This window comes from Bubalus kerabau, chromosome 6, assembly GCF_029407905.1.
Source record: "Bubalus kerabau isolate K-KA32 ecotype Philippines breed swamp buffalo chromosome 6, PCC_UOA_SB_1v2, whole genome shotgun sequence".
Taxonomy (NCBI): domain Eukaryota; kingdom Metazoa; phylum Chordata; class Mammalia; order Artiodactyla; family Bovidae; genus Bubalus; species Bubalus kerabau.
In genome coordinates, this window is record NC_073629.1 from 75,587,691 (window position 1) to 75,615,345 (window position 27,655).

Consider the following 27,655-nt stretch of genomic DNA (forward strand, 5'->3'; position numbering starts at 1 on the left):
GATGAAGGAATGAATGAATAAACGAGTGAATGAAGAAATACAGAGAGTTTCAGTAATGGTCCTGAAACCTGTCTGATAATTAGAACTACCTGATTCTTGGCCTCCATCTCTGGAATTTCTGATTCAGTACACTTCCAAACTATTGGTTGAGGGTACCTTTCTTATCAATTTCTGGTATATTGAATAAATTCAAATTGTCTTCAAATAATATATTTGAGGGGCAGGTACTGGAAGACATTAAATCCTTTGTATAGTGAATGCATTCAATCTTTTTCTAGAAGGTAAATTAAATTATGAGTTTTGGCCATTGGTATGTTTATTCCAGTGACCACAGTATCTTTAGATGATGCCCATTTTTCTAAGTTTATTTTAAACCATTTGCATACTAATCATATCAAATTACATATCTTTTATTACAGCCTTTTAAGTGCTTTCACTAACTAAAAAAAAAAAAAAAAAAAAAAGAAGTACATTTATAAGGCATTTTCCCTAAGTACCTAAATCAGTCTCAACTTGTATGACAAATAATAAATTTATAAACAGAGTTAAATTTTTATCATGGGCATCAATGAGTAGAAATAGTTATTCATTAATTACCAAAGAATATATTCCAAATGGTATTGATATTATCAGTTAAATCTGAGTGGAAGTCATTGATTATCTATGTCATATGACAATTTTTATTTTCTATTTGTAGTGTGAAATATAGCAACAAGCTATAAAACAAAGGAATCAGAACTGGGAAAATGCTACATCTCTGAGTCACTTTATTGCCCTCTATGGCTTTTGATCTTAAAATATCTGTAAAAATGAAAGTAATATAGAGTAGAAGGCATTTTGGAAAGATTTAATACTTTTACTTACATTCTAACTGTCCCGTGTGGTGATAAAATGATGATGATGAAGAGGCTGATGAAAAATGTATTGAGTATTCACTTTGTACTTGGCACTTGGTGCTTTCCATGCATTTTACTCTAGTTTTTAACACCATTTTGGATGGTTAACGCCCAAATGTGTCACAATTATGTAATGATGCAAACACAACTTTTGATTAATTATTTTTGGTTCTATCCTCTTAATCTGCTAATCTCTTACCATCTCTCCCATAAACAATGGTTTTGCTTCACAAAATGGATTCATCCACTCTTGGAAATCCCAGCGGGACTACATTTGCTTACCTGCCCCTTAGGTCTTCTATGCCACTCATGTGCTGAACACAATTCCCAAATTAGGAAGATTCCATTTTTTACAAAGTTGCTGAAAATAAGCATTTGGGGACAGAAAAGAGGGAATTCTAAACACACCTGTTACCCCACAAAGAATTATGTACTGCATCTTTAGCTGTTGTCTGCAAGGACCCCACTTTAACCCGGGTGTTAGAGGATCCTGAGGAAGCCTGGGAAGGTGAGTAGTCTGAGTAAGTGCCTGAGGAAACACTGTTATTCAGACAGTGAGTTTTGTCAACTTCAGACTCATCAGTTGATTCTGAAATGTAAAGGGAAAAATATTATAATGCTATGAACATTGACAAGTATAAACAGAACAGCAAGTATGAAAAATAGCATACCAATGAATGTTAGAAATACATATTTATAAAATATTTCTATAGACTATGGTGTATCATAATTTACAACTGGTGATTCATCATGCACATGCATTTGTGGCATATTTTCCACATCAGGTTCACGATGTTACCTTTTTTGTCCTTCCCTAGCAGAACAAGTTTGGGTGGGTACAGAGGGGTCTCAGCTAATGAAGGGTGAAGTTCCCCAATCCTCATTTCATTAGCTGGATGAACAAAAGAATCCTGAGAGATATAATAATACAGGACAAGGAAAGTAAACATTTAAATACTGGTTAACCAAGAAGGCAATATCTTTATTTGGCTCAGATATAATGGGACTCTAGAATCTAGTTCACTGTGGCACGCTAGGAGAAGTGAATCATATGTACCTCTGAGGTAAGCACTACCATGTTTTGTTTTTCTAATTTAAATGAGTCCATTTATCCCTCAAACATTTTTTGAAAGCTATTTACATTTCTCACACTGTGCGAAGAACTGCAGAGTTTCCAAAGAAAGACAAAATGTCACCCATGCCCTGTGGGGATTTACAGTCTAGTTACAGAGTTAGATATAACTCATAAAACAGGATTGAATTATGATAAGCAATATATAAGTAATATAATACATAATATATAAGATAGAAGCATGTAAGAGTTCTAAGGGGTAAACTCTTTTAGAGTTCTAAGCTAAAAGTATACACTGACAAACTAGATTTTTTTTGGATTATTAACAAAGTTAATGCACAATTGGGCCTATTTTAACCACCAATCTCTCTCTCAATGCCTACTGTTTTCCAAGTGATCATCTCAGTTTCTTTGGTTATGTCATGCCTTCTTCCTAAGATTTCTGGTTTTCTCATGATCAATCTAGCCTGCTAAATCTTTACTCTAAATCCACTCACTGAGTGTAATGAACAACACTGGTATAAGAATATAACTTTATGACAAATAATCATTAAAAAAAACAATGGATTTTATACTTCTGTAGCAAATTTGGAAAACTCAGCGGTGGCCACAGGATTGGAAAAGGTCAGTTTTCATTCCAATCCAAAAGAAAGGCAATGCCAAAGAATGTTCAAACTACCACACACTTGCATTCATCTCACATGCTAGCAAAGAAAAGCTCAAAATTCCCCAAGCCAGGATTCAACAATAAATGAACCATGAACTTCCAGATGTTCAAGCTGGATTTAGAAAAGGCAGAGGAACCAGAGATCAAATTGGCAACATCCACTGGATCATTCAAAAAGCAAGAGAGTTCCAGAAAAACATCTATTTCTGCTTTATTGACTATGCCTAGAGCCTTTGACTGTGTGGATCACAAAAAACTGTGGAAAATTCTGAAAGAGATGGGAATACCAGACGACCTGACCTGCCTCCTGAGAAATCTATGCAGGTCAGGAAGCAACAGTTAGAACTGGACATGGAACAACAGACTGGTTCCAAATAGGGAAAGGAGTCTGTCAGGGCTGCATATTTGTCACCCTACTTATTCAGCTTATATGCAGAGTACAGCATGAGAAATGCTGGGCTGGATGAAGCACAAGCTGGAATCAAGATTGCTGGGAGAAATATCAATAATCTCAGATATGAAGATGACACCACCCTTATGGCAGAAAGTGAAGAAGAACTAAAGAGCCTCTTGATGAAAGGGAAAGATGAGACTGAAAAACTTGGCTTAAAACTCAACATTCAAAAAACTAAGATCATGGCATCCAGTCCCATCAGTTCATGGCAAATAGATAGGAAAAAAATGGGAACAGTGAGAGATTTTATTTTTTTGGGCTCCAAAATCACTGCAGATGCTGACTGCAGCCATGAAATTAAAAGACAGTTACTCCTTGGAAGAAAAGCTATGACCAACCTAGATAGCATATTAAAAAGCAGAGACATTACTTTGCTGACAAAGGTCTGTCTAGTCAAATGTATGGTTTTTCCTGTAGTCATGTATGGATGTGAGAGCTGGACTATAAAGAAAGCTGAGAGCCAAAGAATGGATGCTTTTCAACTGTGGTGTTGGAGAAGACTCTTGACAGTCCCTTGGACTGCAAGGAGATCCAACCAGTCCATCCTAAAGGAGATCAGTCCTGAAGACTCATTGGAAAGACTGATGTTGAAGCTGAAACTCCAATACTTTGGCCACCTGATGTGAAGTGCTGACTCACTGGAAAAGATCCTGATGCTGGGAAAGATTGAAGGCAGGAGGAGAAGGGGATGACAGAGGATGAGATGGCTGGATGGCATCACTGACTTGATGGACATGAGTTTGAGTAAATTCTGGGAGTTGCTGATGGATGAGAAAGCCTGTCCATGGGGTTGCAAAGAGTCAGAAATGACTGAGCAATGGAAATGAACTGAATTCAATTTATTATTTCAATTAACTAGGTAGCAGGAGAACATTAAGAAATGCAAAAATACTAAATTTTCATTTTTCTAGGTATAAAAGTGGCTTGTTTATTCTCATGAGTAAGTAGTGATATAAATTTATGCACAATAGCTCTCTTTATGTTTACTACCCTAGGTAGCTCTAAATTTCAAAATTTGATTGTATGCTTCTTTGATTAATAGTCTTTGTGAATTGGGTATTTGTTGCTTGCTGTGATCAAAAAATCAAGTGCCACCCAAAAATCAATGTGAAACAGAATTTAGAATTGTGGTATCCAATATAATTCCAAGGTTTCAGACAGTAGGTGGTGTCTAAAAGGTGCACACATTTCATTGGTAAGTAGTTTTGGTTATTTAAAAGTGAAATAAAACTATTATTTTTTCTTTCAGTTTATGTGTGTTTTCAGTCACTAAGTCATGTCTGACTCTTTGCGACCCCATGGACTACATACAACATGCCAGGCTTGCCTGTCCTTCACTATCTCTCAGAGTTTGCTCAAACTCACGTCCATTGAGTTGGTTTTGTGTACTGTTTCTCAAATAACCACTAAATGGGGCATACATATTTACTAAGTTGTTCAGACCTAACAATAATAAATAGAACTGTTAGGTTTTCTTGGCTATAACAGTTTACTACCTACTGATACTTTTGAGCCTTTGAAATTTAAAGTCTCTTAGGCTTTGATTTTTATATATAAATAAAATCTGGCTCCTTAAAAACTGTTCCTAAGTCACCCAGTTTATGGTATTCTGTTTAGCAGTCCTAACAGACTAAGATTCTAGGGGGAAAACAAATGCAATCTTCACAAGGCATGTATAAAGGGAAATCAAGGCAGAGGAGAACCTTCATGTCTCTCTGACCTCTTTGTTCTTATGGCTTTCTTGGCCATAGTCTCAGTCTAGATTTAGGTTGAAACTATTGACATAGGGTTGCAAATAGAAAGTGATCAATAATTATATTGATATATCTTTCCTTCTTCTTTCTCTGTTGCTTTTACCTTGTTTTTTCTTTCTGTTTTCTGATTCTGCCTACCTCTACTTGCTTTTTTCGTGGTTTTCCATGGATAAATATATCACGTAATGTGTGATACCCTTTTCCACATTCTTGGCAGCTGCTGCTACTGCTAAGTCGCTTCAGTTGTGTCCGACTCTGTGCGACCCCATAGATGGCAGCCCACCAGGCTCCCCCGTCCCTGGGATTCTCAGAATGATCTAAATAATGATGATTCAAAAATTGCATACACAGGCAAAATTTAAAATAAAAATGCATAATATACACTGACCAGCTAGACATTTGGTTATTTGTATTTATTATATCTGAAAGTAGAATAGATAGAGGGTGTGGGTGCTTAGTTGCTCACTTGTGTCTGGACTATAACCCAAGCAGGCTCCCCTGTCCATAGAATTCTCCAAGCAAGAGTACTGGAGTATGGCCCCTTAACTTGGGTGTGGTAATTTGAAAAGGGAGGATGATACAGAAAGCAACATCTTCTCATTCTAGGATGTCTAAAAATTGAGTAAAGATCTAGAATCTTGATTTCAGGAAAAATGTTGATATCAATGAAATTTCAAGAGAGAAAGGCTTGTAGAATAAGAAGACTAAGAAAGAGTGGGGCAAATCACAGAAATAAATATGAAGCTGAAAGCTGAGCTTCAGTCTTATTTAGCTTGTCTACTATAGCTAATTAGGAAGTTCAGATAGCCAATACCAAGTCACTGTAGTGTTTTTTAAGGAGGGCAGGATTAGACTTGTGTTTTGTAAAGATCATAAGCAAGGCAATGAGGGAGCTTGGGACAAAGTAAGCCAAGAAATTGACAGTTTTTACAGAAATGTAGGACAGAGTTCAAGACCTGAGGAGTATTAGGAGAATCACTCATGAAAATGTATAGGCATTGGTGATTGTTTGGAAGGGGCATAGAGAAGGGAGAAAGAAGGAAAAAGAAATCAAAATGCCTCTCAATTGTCTAGCTTGAGTGAACTGGCAGATAATGGTACCAGCTGAGGTCAAGACATACAGAGGAGAAGTAAGTCTGAAGTGAAAACATTACTTTTTTTTTTTTGGATTTGTTAAGTTTGAAGTCCTTGTGGGACAATTTTAAGATTTTTTCTCTACTATCAGGTTATCATTAAATTCATGAATCAAAGCTACCTTTTCCTTGCCTCACCTCTCCCATCCAGGCATAAAGCAATTTTAGGATCTATGTATTTTGGTGTAGTTATTCAGCTTATGGATTATCATTACCTTACAGTTATGTGATGACAGGAGAGCTAAATATAAAGTGTATGTGTACTTTTGTGTACCCACTGTTAATTTTCCTCCTTTTTATATTATTGCAGTATCTTAGAGATAAAAGTCTGCTGCTTCGTTATAAAATATCTGTAATATTTTAGAAATGAAAAAGTACATTAATATGGCTCTTATAGACAAAATAAAAAGTGGTGAAAATGAATATTTACTAAGTATTCTTTCCTAGATATCCAGCTATATATATTCCTCTTTTCTGGGGCAGGTTTGTATTGAGACTTCAACTGGCAGATGTGCACACCATGCTTATTTTTGCTTATGCATTTTTTTTTTTCTCTTTGCCTAGAATGCCTTCCTCTGTTTTTGACTTTAAAAGAGTCACCCACTCTTGAACATGGAATTCAACCTTAAACACATCATGTAACTTTTAAAGTGACTGGCAATGATTGTGTATGTCTCCAGTTTCTTAGAGTACAATATACTCTTCATCCCACAGCCAATCATGATATCACACTTGATATAATTCTAGTTGCTTCATCTGTCTTAAATTTACCTGGTTAGTCTCTAAATTATTTGGGGACTATTAATACATTTTATATTTCTTTTCTTCCTCTCACAGTGTTTAGCACAGTGCTAAATGTACAGTTGGTGTTCAATCAGTGCAACAAACTGATGCTTTGAAATGCAGATTTGTAAAAGAGTTTTGTCAACCTAGATATTTAAGCAGCAGGTATAGGAATTTCTAGATATACTCATATCAGTTATGTTTCTAATGAAGATAAAAAGATGATAATAAAATTAATTGAAGAGTAGATGAGATAGTACAGAGGTGGCATAAATGTAGTTGAATTCTTTTCAGACCACACAAATTGATAAGGATGAATATCTAATTCATTCTAAAATATAGGAATTAAGCTTCATGTTAGATTCCATAAAGCTAAAATTTCCAAGTTATTGCCCCCTTTTTCGCTGCTTATAGTAGTGTTTTCTATAAAGGGTAAAACCCAAACACAAAAATATTTTTAAAAATTGGCCCTAAATCTGATCAAGAATTTTACTAAGATCTGCAGAATAATAATAAAAACTTCATTCATACTTTTCTAATGACTCATACAATAAAAGTTAGGGATAGTCAAAGGAATATCATGAAAATGATTTAACTTACTGATCAGGACTAGCCAGGTAAGTAAACTATTCCTTCTGTGTACTGGAACTTGCAAAGCTGTATTAATGGTCTAAGACCATGAAGGTGTCATTTATTAAATGCAACCCTCAGAGTTAAAAAGAGTAGACAGATTTATTTATATATTAGGAAAAAAATGCACTTAATGAAGATCTGCCCAGTTTAAAAAAATGTCATTTAGTAATTTCAAAAAATCCAAACCACACTGGCAATTACCAATAACCTTGAAATACCTCCACTGTAATCTCCTTTGGGGCTACAGGCCACTTGTGTTCATATTTTTCTTTCACAGTTTGCTCCGTGTTAGCAGTTGGATTTGAATTTTCAACACGCACTCCATGGCTTGGTTTACCCACCAGATTTTGAACAGATTTTACCATATTCTTTAAATCCTCTGGATAAGGAGTTGGATATCGTTTTAGGTTTATTTCAACCTAGAAGTTTATAAAAAGAAATTTAACATAAAAATACCTTCAGCAAGCATGTTCACAAAACTACTCCATTTTAGGCACAGTAGTATAACCAAATGCAATATAGTGAGTGTTGAGCTAGCTGAAAAACTGTGCTGTAGAGTAGAAGACAGTGTTCTTTACACATTCTGCCTCCTAGGACTTCTCCCCACCCCTGGTCACCCTTCTAGATTAAAAACAATTTTTGGATATTATCCTATGCTTAGACCTACTCTATAAATGGTTGAAATAGCAGTAGGTCAAACACTTAAGTGATTGGTAATCTATGAAAAATTTAATCAAGTTACTATCAGCTGTATTTATACTTTAGAGGCTATTCTCTGCACTATCTTAATTATTTATAAATAACTATTTTGACATTAGAAATATCTTTGAAATATCAATGCAGGTGATGCAGTGAGACTCTAAAAGATTTACAAGTAGATTTATCACTTATTGAAAAAAATGGGGAGTTGACAGTATCTATTAATATCATCAAATATGCACCAGCTCTATGTTAATCAGCATGTTACATCAAAAGATAGGTAGCTAATTCTTGTTAATAACTTGCTGCTGCTGCTAAGTCGCTTCAGTCGTGTCCGACTCTGTGCGACCCCATAGACGGCAGTCCACCAGGCTTCCCTGTCCCTGGGATTCTCCAGGCAAGAACACTGGAGTGGGTTGCCATTTCCTTTTCCAATGCATGAAAGTGAAAAGTGAAAGTGAAGTGGCTCAGTCGTGTCCGACTCTTTGAGACTCCGTGGACTGCAGCCTACCAGGCTCCTCCATCCATGGGATTTTCCAAGCAAGGGTACTGGAGTGGGGTGCCATTGCCTTCTCCATTAATAACTTAAAGAAACACCTTTAGAGAGGTTTTCATGTTAGTTTTTACTAATAAAGTAACATGCATTATAGGTTACATCTTACAATAAAGAGAAAAAAAAAATTGAGAACTTTGTCTAAGATATTCTAGGTAAATATGTAAATTTTGGCTGCTTTTTATTGAGAGATTTATTTCCATTCTTGAATTCATTTTTGGCATATGAATCTCACTTTAGGGAATATATGTATATTAATTATTATTATTCACATTTAATTTAGAGAGAGAAAATATGAGACATTCCATATAGAATATTCTACCACCAGAGTGCTTAAAATATATTTAAAATGGCATAGATATAAATTATCCAGGCTGATTAAAATGGAGTAGGAGGAAAAATAGGGGCATATTTACTTGGCTTGATTTATTCTAACAGCCATGTCTTTTTGCATCTGAGTAGAATCAACTTTACAAAATGGAATGACTTATGTGACTGTGGTGAGTATGTGTTGTGGAAAATGTGTGTGAGGGAGGTTTAGAAGCGGGCAAGAACCAACTTTACAAAATGGAATGATTTATGTGACTGTGGTGAGTATGTGTTATTAAAAATATGTGTGAGGGTGGTTTAGAAGTGAGCAGAGGTGGAAGAGAAGCTGAAAGAGGAAGAAGAGAGGGAATGAGAGATTAAAAGAGAAAAAGGGCGGGGCACACACATCCCCCCATACCTATGTAACACATGGAATGTAAGAAACTGTGATAGTGGTATAGATCTGAGGGTTATAGATATGAATTCAAACCCTTTTGCTCATCTGCAGTTTAGCAAATCCACCAACTTTGTTACTCGAGTATATTTTCCTGTGGCTCACTATACATATCAAATACTGGGATTAGACTTCATTGGATGATTTTTAACATTTGCTTCAGTACTAAAACTAAATTATTTTTCCAATTAATGTTTAGAAAGCTTATAAAAAACCAGATAATTTTGTTAGTATAAATATCATTGAAATGTGATTTAATTCTTAATATGCTGAAACAAGGATGAAGTTAATAATATATAGAAATAAATCTACAAAAATATAACCCATGAAAAAAATTAGACTTTACCAAAAAAACGTATAAGTTGTTAGAGTGTAATATAAGTATTTCTCAGGGTACTTTATAATGCATTCTTATATAAACAAAAAGAATGATAGCCATGCTAGACAAAGTCCATTGGGATGCATGCATTCTTGGATCTGCTGTTTAAATTGGTATTAGAAATATTAATCACAAATTCAATCTGAGTTTTAAATTATATTATTGAACTTGTTTAAAAATACTTGATATCAGAGGACTAAAAGTCAAAAAACTACATTTATAAAATTTAAATTGTAAAATGATATGCCTAGTATACCAATTAAGAACACCTTTTAATTTTTAATAAGTGGTGGTATATGAATGAAAAGTAATTTTCAAATAGGGCATTAAATTAAAATTCTACACATCTTAAAATATCTTCAATGTAAAATTACATTTCTAAATTGAATCAAAGGCAAAAAATGGGATGGGACATGTTCTTTCTTAATTAAATTAAATACTTCATTGAATAATGTAATCTAATTTTTGAAGATGCTGTGTCTCTGCTGACACGATTAGATGACTATTTTCTTATGGCCATGGTGCTGAAACTTTCTGGTTATTTTATAAGCAAGTTAATATTATATTTGGTCACATCACTGAATATATTTGGGTACTTTATCTCTGTAAAAATATTTAAATGTGGAAATACAGTAGATTTGCCATGAAGCTAAAGAAGTTTAAGTTTTAGGGTATATCACCTTCATGGACTCTTTCAAAGCCTTATAAGGGGCCTTACTTATGCATTTACATGGTTATTTTATATTCTTTTCCTTAAAGAGGCTCCTCTCCAAATTGTGGGAAATCATGAAATCTGGAATTGTTCCATCTATACAATAAGGTCCTTGCTTCCCATTTGCTAGTCTACCAGCAGAATTGACTGGAAGACCTAAATTTTACCCCCAACTAGCTATAAAGCCACAAATCTGACCAGTTTCTATTTGTGTAAAATAAGTAGATGGAATGATAATATTTAGGGTTAATTCATAACTCAAATAAGATAAATGTGAAAGTTCTTTGAAAATATACAATTTCTATGCAGAGATTAGATACTATTTCTAATATCAGATTCTACTTAGGTATTTTTAAAATCTGGAGTCTTTTGGCAATTTAGCTTTATTATATATATGTCTAACCGTAATATCTAACTGGATCTTTTTCAGGTTGTATGCACCAATATCATTTATTCAATATCTGCCATGTGCCAGGCACTATGCAAAGTGTTTTATATGGATAAATAATTTATTATTATTTATTATTTTATATAAATAATAAAACTTACTTGTTACCAAACAGATTTAAATATATAGTCATAATTAATAACAATTAAAATCTATAATAAATTACATTTCATAACCCATTGTAGTATCTGCTCCCATCTTAGAGAAGGAAAACAGGGGTTGAGATGGTGTAAGTTGAAGGTCATATAGCTTTAGGTATCAATGCCCAGATTCAAGCTCAGGTTTTTGACTCCAAAGCTTATGCTTCACAAGTGTTACTTGGCTCAGAGCTATTCTCTGGTATAGGCGCAGCACATATTGTACAATCTTGTGGAAGAAATAGTGTAAATCTAAAATGTGAATTTTATTGAATTAAGATAACATCAATGTATAAAACATGAAGTTAATATATTAAAAATGAAAACAGTATTTTATAATTCTATGTTGATAACTTCTCTAAAAGCATATTTTATACCCTTTTACAGATTGTTTTGCCTATTTTCCAACTCATGTGTGATGTGCTTCTGAAATGAATAAACATGATCATAAATACAATTATATTTATAGTTCAGTAAAGCTCAAATAAAAAAGTAGTTTCTTTATATTTATAAATATATGTTATAAATATTCCCTTATTCTAATATGGGACATATGTAATAGGTGGTAAAAATTTGTCAGTTATGTTCTTAATAAAATATTGTCTTTATCACTCACCATAAAGTATTTGCTCATTTTACATATACATTTTATTAAAATGCAAGATTTTTACTGACATGTTATTTTATCTTAATTTTGAAAAATAGAAGTGTTTCACAACATTCTATATATCTTAGACCTTAAAAAAAGTGCAGTAAATGCAAATAGTAGCTGCAAGATGTTGGAGACTCCCAAAGATTTGGCAATTGAAGAATTAATGTTAACAGTAAGGGATTTAGAAATGATATCATGAATTCACATAGAGGTATGCTTTTCTTATGTAATGATTAAAATGCAATTTGATTTGACTGTAAATTCCAGTAAGAGAAATAATAGTTAATGCTTTGGTTGTTAGTTCTTTTAAATATATTATTCTAGGAATTAATTGGAACATTTTATAGAAAGGAAACCTATAGTAGTTTCAGTTAGGATTCTCAGCTTGCCTTATATTGTAGAAAGACTATAAGCCACAGAATAAGAATCTAGTCCACTATATGTGGATGATAAAGTTTATAAAAAATAGTGCTCTTCTACATCCCATTAAGATTTTCTTTTTCATTAAACTCTTAAACACCCCACCTACTGAGATAAAGAAGTCCTATTTGCCAGAATTTCCAGGCCAATCTTCTCTTACAGGAATGCTCATTATCTGTGCCTTCAAATTAAAGGGAAATTGATGCTTTTCAATAGATGTCCATCTTTGTGCTCAAAATCCACTCTCAGCAAATTTCAATTGCAATCTCATGCGGTTTTAAGAATCTAGCTTTAGTTATTCAGTCTCTCCTAGAATTGATATTACAGAAAAATGTGTGTACGTCTGGGGACAATTTAGATTGCATCAGTAGTGTCATCAACATTCTGCCCAACTATTGGTATTCCCACACTTTAAGAGAAAAACCTTGAAAATAAAAACAAACAAAAATGAAGTACCCAACTCAAAAACCATGCCAGCTATCCCACCAGTAGGCATCTCATATTGATGTTCCCTCCCCCTCTGACTCAGTTCTTCCCTCCCCATTGCCAATGTCAATGAACAAAAGTTAAATTGGGATCAAACACTGGCAATTGAAAGGTTTCTAGATAATCAACATTTCTTACCCCACATCATGCAGAACATACCCCATAAACCACTGTTCCAAGGTTGCTTCTACATAGGGGATTCTCCTACCCCAAACACCTAGGCCTACCTGTCTGCCACTTAGAGAGGGAAGAGTGGTAGATTGTGCTGCAACTGGCAATGGAGTACACATGCTCCTTTCCTGCTGGAGGCCACTTATACAACCCCATGCCAGCTGTGGGTCATTCTGGGGGACAGGCATTTCTTGGATCTGCTGATCACACCTGGCCCATGGTGTGCAGCAATCGCCAGACAGTCTGGCAGGTTGGAGAGTAATCCCACGCTGGCCCCTTTCCCAGGGGGCTTGGCAGGAGTGATCCTGTGGGAGAAGGAATCTCCATTTTCTGGGAGAAAGAGGAGCACTGTAGCAAAACTTTCACTTTATCATTTTTCTATTCTTGATTCTTTTTTTTTTTTTCATTCTGGGTAATGCATTTAAAACAACCATCAGAAAATTAGTTTTAACTCTGTGTGATCAAACAGTACCAGTGTCACACGAAACCAAAGAGTCTCAATTTCTTCACACAAAGCAGCATTCATACTACACTAAGCACACTATAAGTAGGGCATTATACTCTAGTCCATTTGGAAGTTTATGCCATAGGTTAGCAGTTCCTTTTAAAATTTTATATAAATTAAAGGTAAAATGAAAATGGTGCTAAATTTAATGTATATGTAATGAGCCAGAAAAGTATAATTTCATGTAAGATTTCAGCATATTCCATTCATCATGCTTCCATAATGATTTATTTAGACGTTTGCATGTATTCTAATTTGTCCAATAACCAATAGCATTGGAAATACTCAAATTAGTCAAAACCAAGTAGTCTGAGATTTTGGAAACATGTATTATTTCCCCAATATATAAAATAAATCAAATATAAATAAACATAGAGAAAATGTACTCTAAAGTATAATGAGCCTACTCTCATTATAATCAAACCTGATCACATAACACACAAACAGGGCTGCTAAATGTCTGTTTGAATTTACTATATTTTATGCTTTCATTGACACATATACCAAAGTATAGTTAGTGTACTCTTTTCTTCTTAGAGCCTTTGAATTAAGTTTTTTTCTTTTTTTAAGGAAGAATTATGTAGTTTTTGACATTCAATGAAGTAAAAGAATGAATCAGAGGTCCAGGATAGAATGCATCATCCATTGGTTCCGGATTTAACATATAAAATCCTTACAAGAAGAACTGAAATGTTCTAAAGGTCTTTTTCTTGTTTTAGTTAAAAATGTCTCTTTGGTTATTAGACAGCACTAATAAACCATTCAGAAACATTTTTTTTTAAGCCCAAATCTTTAACACAATTGTTATTTTGATTTGGGAATCTATTTTGAGTTCTTCACGATGATACAGGTAGGCTTTGTCAATTACAGTAAGGTTCTAGGGTGTGCTGGTTCAAGACAAAAGTTTAGAAAATGTGGGAAGGAGGAGACAGAGAAGAACATGTCACACAATCCAGATCTATTAATAGGATGCATATGCAATTACTTAGGTAATTAGTCACCAAGGGTGAGAGCTGTTAGTACCCATGATGGAAAAAGTGCAAAAATAATGTAAAAATGATGAGAGATTCAAGATGTTGCCATGATGATAAGATGAAGACCTGATGTTAATATAATTCATATAAATTCTGACATTTTCAAATTTATATAATGGAAAAATATAGATTTTAAAATTCTGACTTTGTTACTTAGATTAGTGCCAATAAAGGATTTTTAAAAATATGCTTTATGGTGAAAAATTTTAAGTAATTTTCCTTAAGGGATACTACCTGCTATTAGGCACTCACCTAAGTTTAAATGAAAAACTTGTTCTCACACTTAAGAAAATTCATAACGTCTTCTCAAACATTCCAGAGACATAGAATCCTTCCAAAATTTTAATGCAATGTAATATATCAAGGCACTGGCTGTTTCGTATATGTGGATTTTGACTTCACACAGTCTGAATGATGCCCTGCCTTGCTCAGTGGTTAAAAAAAGCATTTCAGTGTTTCAAAGATGTAGTAGTAAGGTATTAGGTGAAGCCCATTACCCGACTTTTTGTTGGTTTTGTTTTTTGCTTTCTCTCAGCTTGAATCTCTCATGTTGCTATTCTGTAAGATGGGGTGGTTTATGAGATTTGCTCAGTCAGGATGTTTGCCTCATTCTGAAGCACAGCAGTGCTTCCAAAATCACATCCTGCTATAAGGAAAAGTACCGCCATGAGACTTGAAGATGTATCTGACCTTCTAGCAGAGGTCAGTCAGTGAGTCCCAAAGTCTATCTGAATAGTAACAATGAACAAACAAAAATAATGAGAAGAAAGAGGAAACAAAAATTAAAAGGTTCACCTTAACTTTCCCAGCATTTTCGTCATCTTCCTTTTTTTCTTCAAATTCAAAGGCAACAGTCATGCGTTGTTGTCTCTGTTCTTCCCATAGTGTGGGGTTAAAGCTGTCACTGTCTGACTGGAAATCTACAGTTAGATTCCAAAGTGTTACTGTTTTTTTTTTTTTTTTTACATAAATTGTTATTTAATAAAACTTAGTATACTATGCAAAAAAAATAGTGATAGGTACTAAAAACAAATACAAAAATAAAAAAAGAAAAAATAAAGGGATAGAAAGAAAGAAGCAAGTAAAGAAAGAAGGAAAGGAAAAAAAAGGAAAAATTATCTTGATATTTGTTATATAGACTTTTGACATCTTAACCCAAATTCAGCTTTGCTAAGTGTACATTAATTATATATTGGGGTTGAGACGTTTTCCAGTGTAGAGAATGGACATAGCATATGATAAAAGAGAGAGATAGAGTAAGTATTTTAAACTGTTATCTCCTTTAATTTGCAAAACAGCATAATGGTAGTACTAATATAATCAATCCTCAATTTAATAATGAGAAAACTATTGCTGAATTTTGAGAGACTTGTTCAAAGTCGTGCAGCTTCTCCATGGCCAATGGAAGATGTCCTGTGACTACAGAGTCCATAAATGTAATCAGTAATCTGTATTAGGGCGTTATAAAAGATACTATGTAACGCTGCTTTGCAATAAATGGTCCAAGATTTCAAACTTTTTTGTTGTAGTTTTGTCTGTCTGGTTGTGGGGCAATGTAGTGGTGCTAGGTAAAAACATGTGGAAATGAAGTCTTTAACATTTGAGTCTCAATTAGTTTAAATATGTCTCAAATTAACAGGGAAAAGAAATGGCTTAATCAATCTTTAATTTACATGCTGGTTAATGGTAATATCTTCTTTGCAACATTAATTGTGAAGTTCACATTAAAAGGCAATAAAAGCACTTTTGTTCAGTTGCTAAGTCATATCCTACTCTTTGTGACTCCATGCACTATAGCGCATCAGGCTCCTCTGTCTTCCACTGTCTCCCAGAGTTTGCTCAAATTCACATCCAATAAAAGCACTTAATTTAGGCTAAATTCTTTCCCAATGCATGAACTTTATTATATATAAAACTTTACTGCAACGAGTTCTGAGAGTTGGTTTTCCACATAAAAAGTGAAAAAAGTGACTTGCTTAAAGTTCAAGAAAAATTTTCTGTACCAGCTCTGCTCTCCTCAAAGGAAAACAAAACAAACAAATTAGGCTAATTTCTTAACATCCCATCTTACCTAACTAGGTCTAACCTCACTCACTCCCTGGAACAAATTAGGAATTTAATCTTTGAGACTAGATCTCAGAAATAACTGGCAAATATGAGACACTTTTCATTTTCTCCTATATCCTTTCAAAATGAAATATTCTGTTAATCTAGGGATATTAAAAAAAAAGAAATGTAAGTAAAATTGCATGAATAAAACATAATATTTACTTAAGATTCTTCTTATAACCAATGTAAACATAGTGGATTTTCTTTCATAAATTCTAAAAGATCACTTTTACTGAAGCCTGAAAAATACATATGAAACAAGCTTTCCTTTTCCTACTTCTGTAGATCAAAATTTGAAGAAAAATATTCACAAATGATTCATTTTCCTTTTTAAGTAAAAAAAAAACCTAGCAACATTTATTGTAATTATTCTGTAAATAAGAACTTCATGAGCAAATAATTTCTTTAAAAAATTGATCTTTTTTTTGTGTGTGTGTTTTTATTTTATTTTTTTATACTCCAATAAAAAATTTTTAATTTAAAATAAGGTTGAGTGGATTTAACCCTTGGGTGGATTAAAGTGAGTTTGCTCTTTCAACGTTAGGTCCATGAATCAAGGCAAATTGGAAGTGGTCAAACAGGAGATGGCAAGAGTGAACATCAACATTCTAGGAATCAGCGAACTAAGATGGACTGGTATGGGTGAATTTAACTCGGATTACCATTATATGTACTACTGTGGGTGAGAATCCCTTAGAAGAAATGGAGTAGCCATCATAGTCAACAAAAGAGTCCAAAATGCTGTACTTGGATGCAATTTCAAAAATGGCAGAATGATCTCTGTTCATTTCTAAGGCAAACTTTTCAATATCACAGTAATCCAAGTCTATGCCCTGACCAGTAATGCTGAAGAAGCTGAAGTTGAATGATTCTATGAAGACCTACAAGACCTTCTGCAATGAACACCCAAAAAAGATGTTCTTTTCATCATAGGGGACTGGAATGCAAAAGTAGGAAGTCAAGAGATACCTGGATTAACAGGCAAGTTTGGCCTTGGAGTACAAAATGAAGCAGGGCAAACGCTAACAGAGTTTTGCCAAGAGAATGCACTGGTCATAGCAAAAACCCTTTTGCAACAACACAAGAGAAGACTCTACACATGGACATCAGCAGATGGTCAACACCGAAATCAGATTGATTATATTCTTTGCATCCAACAATGGAGAAGCTCTATAGTCAGCAAAAACAAGACCAGGAGTTGACTGTGGCTCAGATCCTGAACTCCTTATTGCAAAATTCAGATGCGAATTGAAGAAAGTAGGGAAAACCACTAGACCATTCAGGTATGACCTAAGTCACATCCCTTATGATTATACAGTGGAAGTGAGAAATAGATTCAAGACAGACACTGTCTACTCTATCAGGAACATTTCATGCAAAGATGGGCTCATTAAAGGACAGAAGTGGTAGGGACCTAACAGAAGCAGAAGATATTAAGAAGAGGTGGCAAGAATACACAGAAGAAGTATACAAAAAAGATCTTCATGACCCAGATAATCACGATGGTATGATCACTCACCTAGAGCCAGACATCCTGGAAAGCGAAGTCAAGAGGGCATTAGGAAGCATCACGACAAACAAAGCTAGTGGAGGTGATGGAATTTCAGTAGACTATTTCAAATCCTAAAAGATGATGCTGTGAAAATGCCAGCAAATTTGGAAAACTCAGCAGTGGCCACAGGACTGGAAAAGTTCAGTTTTCATTTAAATTCCAAAGAAAGGCAATGCCAAAGAAAGCTCAAATTACCACAGAATTGCACTTATCTCATATGCTAGCAAAGTAATGCTCAAAATTTTCCAAGCCAGGCTTCAATAGTATGTGAACTATGGACTTCCAGATGTCCAAGCTGGTTTTAGAAAAGGCAGAGGAACCAGAAATTAAATTGCCAACATCCACTGGATCATTGAAAAAGCAAGAGAGTTCCAGAAAAACATCTATTTCTGCTTTATTGACTTTATATGCCTAGAGCCTTTGACTGTGTGGATTACAATAAACTGTGGAAAATTCTGAAAGAGATGGGAATACCAACCACCTGACCTGCCTCCTGAGAAATCTATATGCAGGTCAGGAAGCAACAGTTAGAACTGGACATGGAACAACAGACTGGTCCAAATTGGGAAAGGAGTACATCAAGGCTGTATATTGTCACCCTGCTTATTTAACTTATATACAGAGTACATCATGAGAAACGCTGGGCTGGATAAAGCACAAGCTGGAATCAAGATTGCCAGGAGAAATATCAATAACTTAAGATATGCAGATGACACCACTCTTCTGGCAGAAAGAGAAGAACTAAAGAGCCTCTTGATGAAAGTGCAAGAGGAGAGTGAAAAAGTTGGCTTAAAACTCAACATTCAGAAAACTAAGATCATGGCATCTGGTCCCATCACTTCATGGCAATAGATGGGGAAACAGTGGAAGCAGAGACAAATTTGATTTTTCTGGGATCCAAAATCACTGCAGATGGTGACTGCAGCCATGAAATTAAAAGACACTTACTCCTTGGAAGGAAAGTTATGACCAACCTAGACAGCATATAAAAAGCAGAGACATTACTTTGCCAACAAAGGTCTGTCTAGTCAAGGTTATGGTTTTTCCAGTAGTCATGTGTGGATGTGAGAGTTGGACCATAAAGAAAGCTGAGCGCTGAAGAATTGATGCTTTTGAACTGTGTTGTTGGAGAAGACTCTTGAGAGTCCCTTGGACTGCAAGGAGATCCAACCAGTCCATCCTAAAGGAAATCAGTCCTGAATATTCATTGGAAGGACTGATGCTGAAACTCCCATACTTTGGCCACCTGATGCGAAGAACTGACTCATTGGAAAAGACTCTGATGCTGGGAAAGATTGAAGGTAAAAGGAGAAGGGGACAACAGAGTATGAGATGGTTGGATGACATCACGGACTCAATTGACATGAGTCTGAGTAAACTCCAGGAGTTGGTGATGGACAGGGAGGCCTGGCATGCTGCAGTCCATGGGGTCACAAATAGTCTAACATGATTGAGCGACTGAACTGAACTGAATGTTTGGTTAAGAAGTCTTGTGCCTTTCAATTCACCAAGATAAGATATTGCTCCTAAAAGTCAATGTTATTTTCATGATAAATATAAAAAGGAAGAGTTATGTTTTTGAAATTTCACTTATTAATAAAATATTATAGTATGGAAGATAAGATTTGTGTTTGGAGTTAGCTCCCAAATGATTTATGTGGCATGCCCATGTGCTAGTATTGGTCAGAGTTAGAATAAAATCAATCGCTTTTATCCATAATCATACAAGTATAGGAGAAATTTCTACATTTACCTTCATCACCACGAGGTTGCTGGGGAAACATGTAGTTGGTCAATACTCTTTGCTTTGTTTCTGGATGGGCTTCAGTTTGTAAAGGGATAAGGGCTTTGGACTGGAAGCAAAGGAGATAAATTAGATTAATAATATTAGAAATATAAAGAATATTTCTTTTATATAAGATAAAGGTCAGCAGTCTGGCCTCACTGTGTTGAATGAACAATTAAAAGAAAAGTAAGGAAAAAAATAACAAAAAAATAAAATATAAGATAAAATAAGACTACTGTAGAGGAATATTTTGAAATTATAAGGGTTTTATAGTGAGATTTTCTTTTTCTTTATTATATTCTTTTTCAGAACCTATTCATCTTTATTGAACAATACCTTTTCTTTTACCTTGAAGAAACCAAAATGTGTCAAACTGTTTCAACTAATTAAACTTTTGGTATAGTTCTAAATATTCATTAACTGTTGCCTTAAAAAGGCAAATGGAACTTGCTATTAAGTTCATACTATACAAGATCATCTATGAATTCAATTAAGTTAAAACATAAGCATTTAAAGAGATTTTTGTAACCAAAGACAGAGTCTACATATACATAAGCAACTGTCTTTGTATCTGATATATCACAAAGAATTTACCTATGGATAATAATATTTAATTCTCTATATTAATTTTATTTCAGAAATACAATTTTTGAAGGTTTTTAAAACTTTGGTTTTAAATACAATATATAAACATTGAGAATAATCATATTGTTTAATAGTTTACACTTATTTCATGACATTTATTAAGAGTGAAGTACAATGGCAATTTAGGATGCCAACTTGTCTCATGAAACTGAGTTAGAAACCCATTAAATCACTGTTCTAAATAAAAGTTAAATGATGCAGCCAGTGTTCTGTTCATTCTTCCACAAGAATATAAATCCTGATATTATGAGATTTTTTTTTACAGTGTAAGACTGTAGAAAAGACTGGTCCATTAGCGTAGTTTGTATTGATTCCAGAAATGATTTACTTTATAATGATATATTGATGATTTGAAAAATCTACAGTTCATTGATGACTTGAATTTGAATGACAATATAATTTTTTACTTAGTAGAAGGGAAGAAAGTGCTGTAATGACTGTAGGAATATAAACATTATTCTCACACTTACATAACATTTTGCAGAGGTTTAATTTTTTTACAAAAATTGCCCAATACTTATGTCTGAACAATTCATTTACTGGTAATGTCACTTTTATGCTCAGAAAATAATCATAACAAACTAAATCCAAGATGATTTGTTTTCATTTGGTAATTTATATTTTAGGGCAGGATATTTAAAAATTTTAAGATTACAAGAAAAAAGCCAAAAAAACCCAAAGTATGTCAAAATGGTCTATCACTAGTTTTTGTGGTGGCAAATCAGATGCCTTCGACTATTTTTATTTTCCAGTTAATAAAATTATTCATTAACACTCAATTACTGATTCAATTATAATCTAATTTCATAAGTGTAAGTATTAACATCATAGCAATTTCACAGAAAATATTGATAAGAGCAACAAAAGGTATCACAATATTTTTGAATACATTTTTTAGAATTAAGTTGATATTAATTAAAGCATGGGAAAAAAGGAACATGACAGATAGTAACTCCCTCTTATGGGGATTGCAGTAATGATTTCTTATTCTTTACCTTCAGAGGTATAATTAAAGTACATCCTCTAAGGAGATGTATGTATCACCTAGAAAAATGATCATTTTGTGTATTAGATTTCTGAGAAAGAAGTAGATACTAAATTGAAGTATTTTAAAGGGATGAGAATTATAGTACTGCTTGTCCATAGCAATGGAATACTTATTTGAGTTGCTACCCTTATAAAAATCTCTCCTCCAGGGGATAAAGAATCTATATTTTGCAGTAATTGTGAAAGGTATCTATTGAGAATAAATTAGTAATTCAACATTTCAATTATAGTTCATTTTAATAAACAAAATAAATCAGGTAATAAAAAAATGTTACCTGATTGTCAGAAAGCCACAAAGCTGCAAGCTCCTTCAGTTTGGTAAATGAGAATGGTAAATTCTTCAATCTGCAAAAACAAGAAATTTCTAATAGCATGGGTGAAGATGGATAAAGATCATTTAATGAAGAGTTATTTAGAATACTATAACTTATTTATTTCATTCTTATCTTTACTTCTTTCTCCACTGAGTAGCCTGAGAAATCATTTAAAAGTGAAAACCTTGAGTCTACAACTCTTCAAATGATAGGATAAAACTCTAAATTGTTACCATGCCTTGTCAGACCCTCTAAGATCTGGTCTCCTCAAACCTGTGCACGGCTTCTTTGCTACTCTTTTCCTGACAGTCCCGTCAGTGCCACTGGCCTTCAATCAGCCTACTCCCAGGAATAGCCAAGCTCCTTTCTCTGCCTGGAAGACTCTTTCTTCCATACTTCACTTAACTAAAATTCCACAGATTCTCTAGTCAGCTGAAATGCCAGTTTCTGAAAGAAGCATTTCTTGACTCCTCACTTAAATTTCTTTCCCCAATCTAGTCTCAAAGCACTTTTACTTCATGGACATATCTCAGTTTGAAATTACAATATTTATTTTTGTAGTTATTTTTTTTTTAGGGTTACTGTTTAATATCTCTTTAAAACTGTAGACTCTATGAGGGCAAGAGCCATTTCCATCTTATTACTAAATGAATTTACAGCTCTGAATTTTATATTGATTCTTGAAAGTGTGTCCTTTTGTTCTTCCACCCTGTATACATCATTTAATAGATATTTAATAGATATTCAAAGAGGCAATCTTTAAAAATAGCATTTTAAGGTATGTTAAATTGTATTCAATCAAAATTATCAATTAAGCTTTGGCTTCAGCCTATGGAGGGTCAACTCACCAATTGCCTACTTCAACATAAATAAGATATACCTGAATTGTGGATGATCAATATATTGTTATTACATGAATTACCATCATAGCTAGTCAGCACAGTGAATAATACAAGCAAGGCACACCAGTGAATTTATTGTTACTTTCTGCATGTTCACTTTTGAATACAGACAAACATTTTAGATAGGACTTGGAATGAAAATTTCTGTTAAATCTTTAATATGTTGGAATTCTATCAACCAACAAGCCTATAAACATATAACAGAGTGTGCATTGGCTAGGAAACTTTAGGAAGGATATAATGACCTTGCTGAGCTAATAGGTACTTGTAAAACATAAGAATATAAAGAATAAGAGATCAAATTATATCATAATTATTTTTTAATATAATATTATACTAGCATTTATAACATTAAACCAAACTGTTCATAAAAGCTATTTCTAATTTTGGTTTTTTAGTTTAAGTTGGAAATTATAAAGTAAGATGCTATGAGAAGTTTTTACATCATGTGGAGATGAATTAAAAGTAAAATATCAATTCTGCCACATCAAAATTACACGAGGGGATAACTCTCCAGAATCATTTACAATATCCATGATAAATCACCAGGCAAATCATAAAAGTAGAATATAGAAAGAAACTGTCAGAGAAGATGTTACCTGTATTTTTTTTCCCCACCATCACTTTCACCACCATTGAAAGTGAGGCTTTATTTAGTATTGTAACTGTCCAGTAAATTGATCACAGGAGCAATCCTATAGTTGATAGTATAAATGAATCATCGTTTCTTAACTGTAATGACAAACTTCTAAAATTTATTGTATTGAGAATATAAAATTGGAGTAATCATGACTTTTAGAATAACTTTTAAATAATCATGACTTTTAAACATTTTAAATATTAAATAATATTTAATCTTTTATTCAAGCAGTTTATTCTCTGATAGTGATATTCAACTTTTACCTCAGCTTTGACTGAATATTGATTTTAATCTCAGGTTAAGATTCATTTATTGCACAACATTGTAAAGCAACTATACTCTCCAAAATTAAAAAAAATTCACTGATTAATTCATCAATTTAAAAATATTAGTTTGGTTCTATATTATGTTCCAATCACTGTATTAGGAGATAGATTAGCTTATATTTCTGACCTGATGAAGTACTTAAATTCCTAGTATTATGAGATTCTCAATGTCTTATTAATATCTTTTGTAATAGCTTTTAGCAATGTACTGTCCTATGGTAAACACTCACATAGGCTATATTTGTTGGATAAATAATTGCATTAGTAGTCCTAACTATGGGTCACTTAAATATTTTATAAGCATATTTTCCATATTGTGTGAATTATTCATGTATAAAATTTGAGCGGACCAAGAATTCAGGAAAAACTTCCAGCTCATCATGAAAACTCTTCCTCCAGTTTGACAGTAATGGAACTTGGTTCCACTGGGGACTGTAACTGAACCCACTGGAACCCATCTTCCTATGATATCTCTATGACCGTATTTATAATATTGTTTACAAGAATATAATTAGAAAATTCTGAAAAATGTCTTACTGAAAGTTGAACACAATATTTAATGCATCTCCTCACTGTCCTGTCAAAGAGCCAAAACAAGAAATGGGTTGATTTGAAATGAATTACTCTTGTTGCAGCAAGTTATGAAGCTTCTTGGTCACCTTGATTTTAAAAATAAAATTCCAAAGCTTTTAAAAAATGTTTAATTCTTTACATGAAAATATTGTTGAGCTGCTGCTGCTAAGTCGCTTCAGTCGTGTCTGACTCTGTGCAACCCCATAGACGGCAGCCCACCAGGCTCCTCTGTTCCTGTGATTCTCCAGGCAATAATACTGGAGTGGGTTGCCATTTCCTTCTCCAATGCATGCATGCATGCTAAAAAGTTGCTTCAGTCATGTCTGACTCTGTGCGACCCCATGGACAGCAGCCCACCAGGCTCCTCTGTCCACGGGATTCTCTAGGCAAGAATACTGGAGTGGGTTGCCATTTCCTTTTCCAATTATTGAGCTACTAAATGCATTATTAGTTTTTTTTTTCCCTCAGACAGACTAACAAATAACAACTCCCACACTTACTGAAACTTTAGAATCTAAACATTCTCCATGATTCTATAAAAGCTAATCTTTGATAGTTTTGTTGCAGTCTCAGCTTCTCATATTATCATTTGTCTGACTGAAACTTAATGAAAACACAGAGTTCAAGTAGTCTGTTCTATTCCATCACCACTTTATCTTTTTAGCAGTTATTTTTAGTCAATATTGATTTTTGTCATTTGCTATTTGAGAATATTTGTGGTAGAGATAAAGATGAATTGCATTTTCACTTTTTCTTTCTGCCTGTTCATCAATTTAACACTTTAGTCACAAGAAGAGAACCTATTCTTTCTTTTCCATTCTGAACATGGCTAAATAACCATTTGGTTGTCCTTACTATAATGCACAAAACATGACTTTTTAGTATTAGGTTCTTGGCATTATTCTTACCAGTGTTTTGGTGGTGTGGACAGTATACAAATAGCTCAGTTAATTTACTGGAGACATAAATGTATATATGAAAACACATATGTGCATACATACATACCTATGCACATATTTTTATTATCAAATTTTATAGATTTTTATTATAATTATTTTCCATGTTGTCATAATATTATGCTTTCTGCATATGGGAGGGTTTTGGCATATAATTTTTGAAATATCAGTTTAAAAATAATTTAGTTTCTGCTATTTTCTAGTTGAATATTTGCATATTTATATAAATATTTGCATCCCATATATTTCATAAGACATAGGAAAAATTTCCAAAATTATTAATAAAAAGGAATAATTTGATTTTAGAAAACAATGAGATTGTGAAATGTTTCAAAAATACCTGTTGTCACTCAGATTTAAGACTCTTAGTTTCTGCATCTGTCCAATCTCTTCAGGAAGAAATTCCAGCTTATTGGAGCGTAGAGACATGACTGTTACATTCTTACAGCTTCCAATCTATAGGTAACAAAAAAAGTAAAGGATCACAGTGTAAACTATTCTATATTAATATTTATAATTTATAAAGTGATCTGATTGATTTATATATTTCCTTATCACTTCTAAGACTCAATATGTGCATTGTTTAATTTTTTATTGTATCTTTAAAATATGTTTAAAATATACTATATAATATATTCCTTTAGATATTAAGGCAATGTATATCTCATATTCTTATACATGTTACAAAGGAATAATTTTCCTTTAAATTTTATGATTAGAATATTTGTCAGCTTCATTGTTTTCATAAATCCCTTTTTTGTCTATCCTTAATAAGCACTAATAATATTGTTTATAAAAGATCATATATACTCAAACATGAAGTCTTATTGACATTTCCTTTGCAAAATTAGTTTAACTTCACATTACAATGGTACTTTTGTTTTTATTTATAACTTTTGTCTCTAAGAAAATGATATATGGATTACTGCTCCTGATTATGAAAGCATTTAATAGAAAATGTTAAATTTAAAACATACTTCACAGTTTTTTCTTGACATGAATAAATGAAAGTCCCGTTTGGAGATGAATGCTAATGAACCCTTTTGGTGTATCCTGAAGTTAAAATAATATTATGCAACATACTGTAAAAAACTTATTTACATTAAAACTTTCACTTAGAAATGGAAACATAATTATCTCCAAATTTATTTAAAAACTGTTCATAAAATCAAAATATATAAATCGTTTGCATGAATTTATTTTATTACAATTTTTGGCAAGCAATGTTTAAGTCAAATGCATTTCCTTGGTCAAATATAAGAACTTATCCCTTGTTATTTTAAAAAGAACGATTAACAAATATATAACTCCTATATGCATTCACAGCTCAACTCATGAAGCTATGCTGCTAATGCACCTGTTAAAATTTATATCCAAAACAGAGTCATTAAAAATTAATTAATAGAAACAAATTTATTCCTCACTTCTCTGGGCAATTCTGGAAGGAAGTTCTCATCGACTGCTAATGTTCGAAGACTGTGAAGGTAGCCAATAGTAGAAGGTAGAGACTCCAGTTCATTACAGCTACAGTCAAATTCTTCTAATAAAGATAAACTGGAAAGTTAAATAACATTAGTTAGACATTCTAAAAGGTCAGATGGCAAAAAAATTTTGAAAAGCCCACATATTAAAATTCACCAACTAAAGTTATTTATGTAGTGACTGCTTAATATTATGTAAGTTAATTTATCAGTTCCACCAAATGGTTCAATATCTCTTAATAAGTGGTTCAATTTGGTAAAATAAATCTAGTTCATTTTTCTCCTTTCTTAATTCACTTGTCGTTTAATTGAGCCTGAGAATGACAAAAAGTTTTGTCTGCTTTATTCAACTTACATGTCTCTTTTAGTCAGATGCTAATAATGTATATCCTTAGAATGAATGCATGTAAGTACATGGGCAGGTAAAAGGTATAGATGGCAGGTACAAGAAAGAGAAGAGAAGGGGGCAAAATCTTAACAACAAAACCACTGATTAGATGCAAAGTATTTTACTAAGCATTTTAGAGATAGAAGTAACTATTTTCCTTAAAGAAACTCTATCAGATATCTATTGTTTTAAACCTCTCTTACTTATAAGGAAATAGAGGCATAAAGAGGCTAAGCAACTAGCCCGAGGCTGCACCAAAGTAGGAAAGCTAGTACCTAAATGCAGACAGTGTGACTCCACTGTACCTTCTTGCCTCTCCGCCTGTGCCTTTCAGTAGCAGATGCTACAGACAGGGCATATTTCAGCCTGCAGATGTGTATCAGTTACTTTACAAAGTATTTTAAAAAGTGGTAAACTCTATATAATGACCCAGACTTTTGGTGTCTTTTGAAAAATAAGGATGATCTGCCAGTACTGGACCTTTATTCTCCCATGACAAGTAAAGAAAGCAGTGTAATGACAGCTGCCTTCAAATAAGCACAGTTCTCCAATTTGCCAAGATCCCCACCACTCCAAACTTAGCCC

At 33.4% G+C, this 27,655-nt stretch overlaps 1 protein-coding gene across 3 annotated transcripts in view; it reads right to left on the reverse strand.

Moving 5' to 3' along the window:
• LRRC7 (leucine rich repeat containing 7) overlaps positions 1-27,655 on the reverse strand; it is a 433,465-nt gene that overhangs the window by 100,394 nt on the left and 305,416 nt on the right. For 2 of the 3 annotated variants that reach the window (XM_055585502.1, XM_055585503.1), the window contains 9 exons: positions 26,626-26,755; positions 25,542-25,657; positions 21,766-21,835; positions 19,766-19,865; positions 15,147-15,271; positions 12,869-13,117; positions 7,611-7,811; positions 1,696-1,807; positions 1,305-1,485 (listed from right to left, as the gene is read on the reverse strand). In XM_055585502.1, the coding sequence (XP_055441477.1) occupies positions 1,305-1,485; positions 1,696-1,807; positions 7,611-7,811; positions 12,869-13,117; positions 15,147-15,271; positions 19,766-19,865; positions 21,766-21,835; positions 25,542-25,657; positions 26,626-26,755 (1,284 nt within the window). The remainder of the gene's footprint in view (positions 1-1,304; positions 1,486-1,695; positions 1,808-7,610; positions 7,812-12,868; positions 13,118-15,146; positions 15,272-19,765; positions 19,866-21,765; positions 21,836-25,541; positions 25,658-26,625; positions 26,756-27,655) is intronic. The other variant, XM_055585504.1, reaches the window with a different exon arrangement.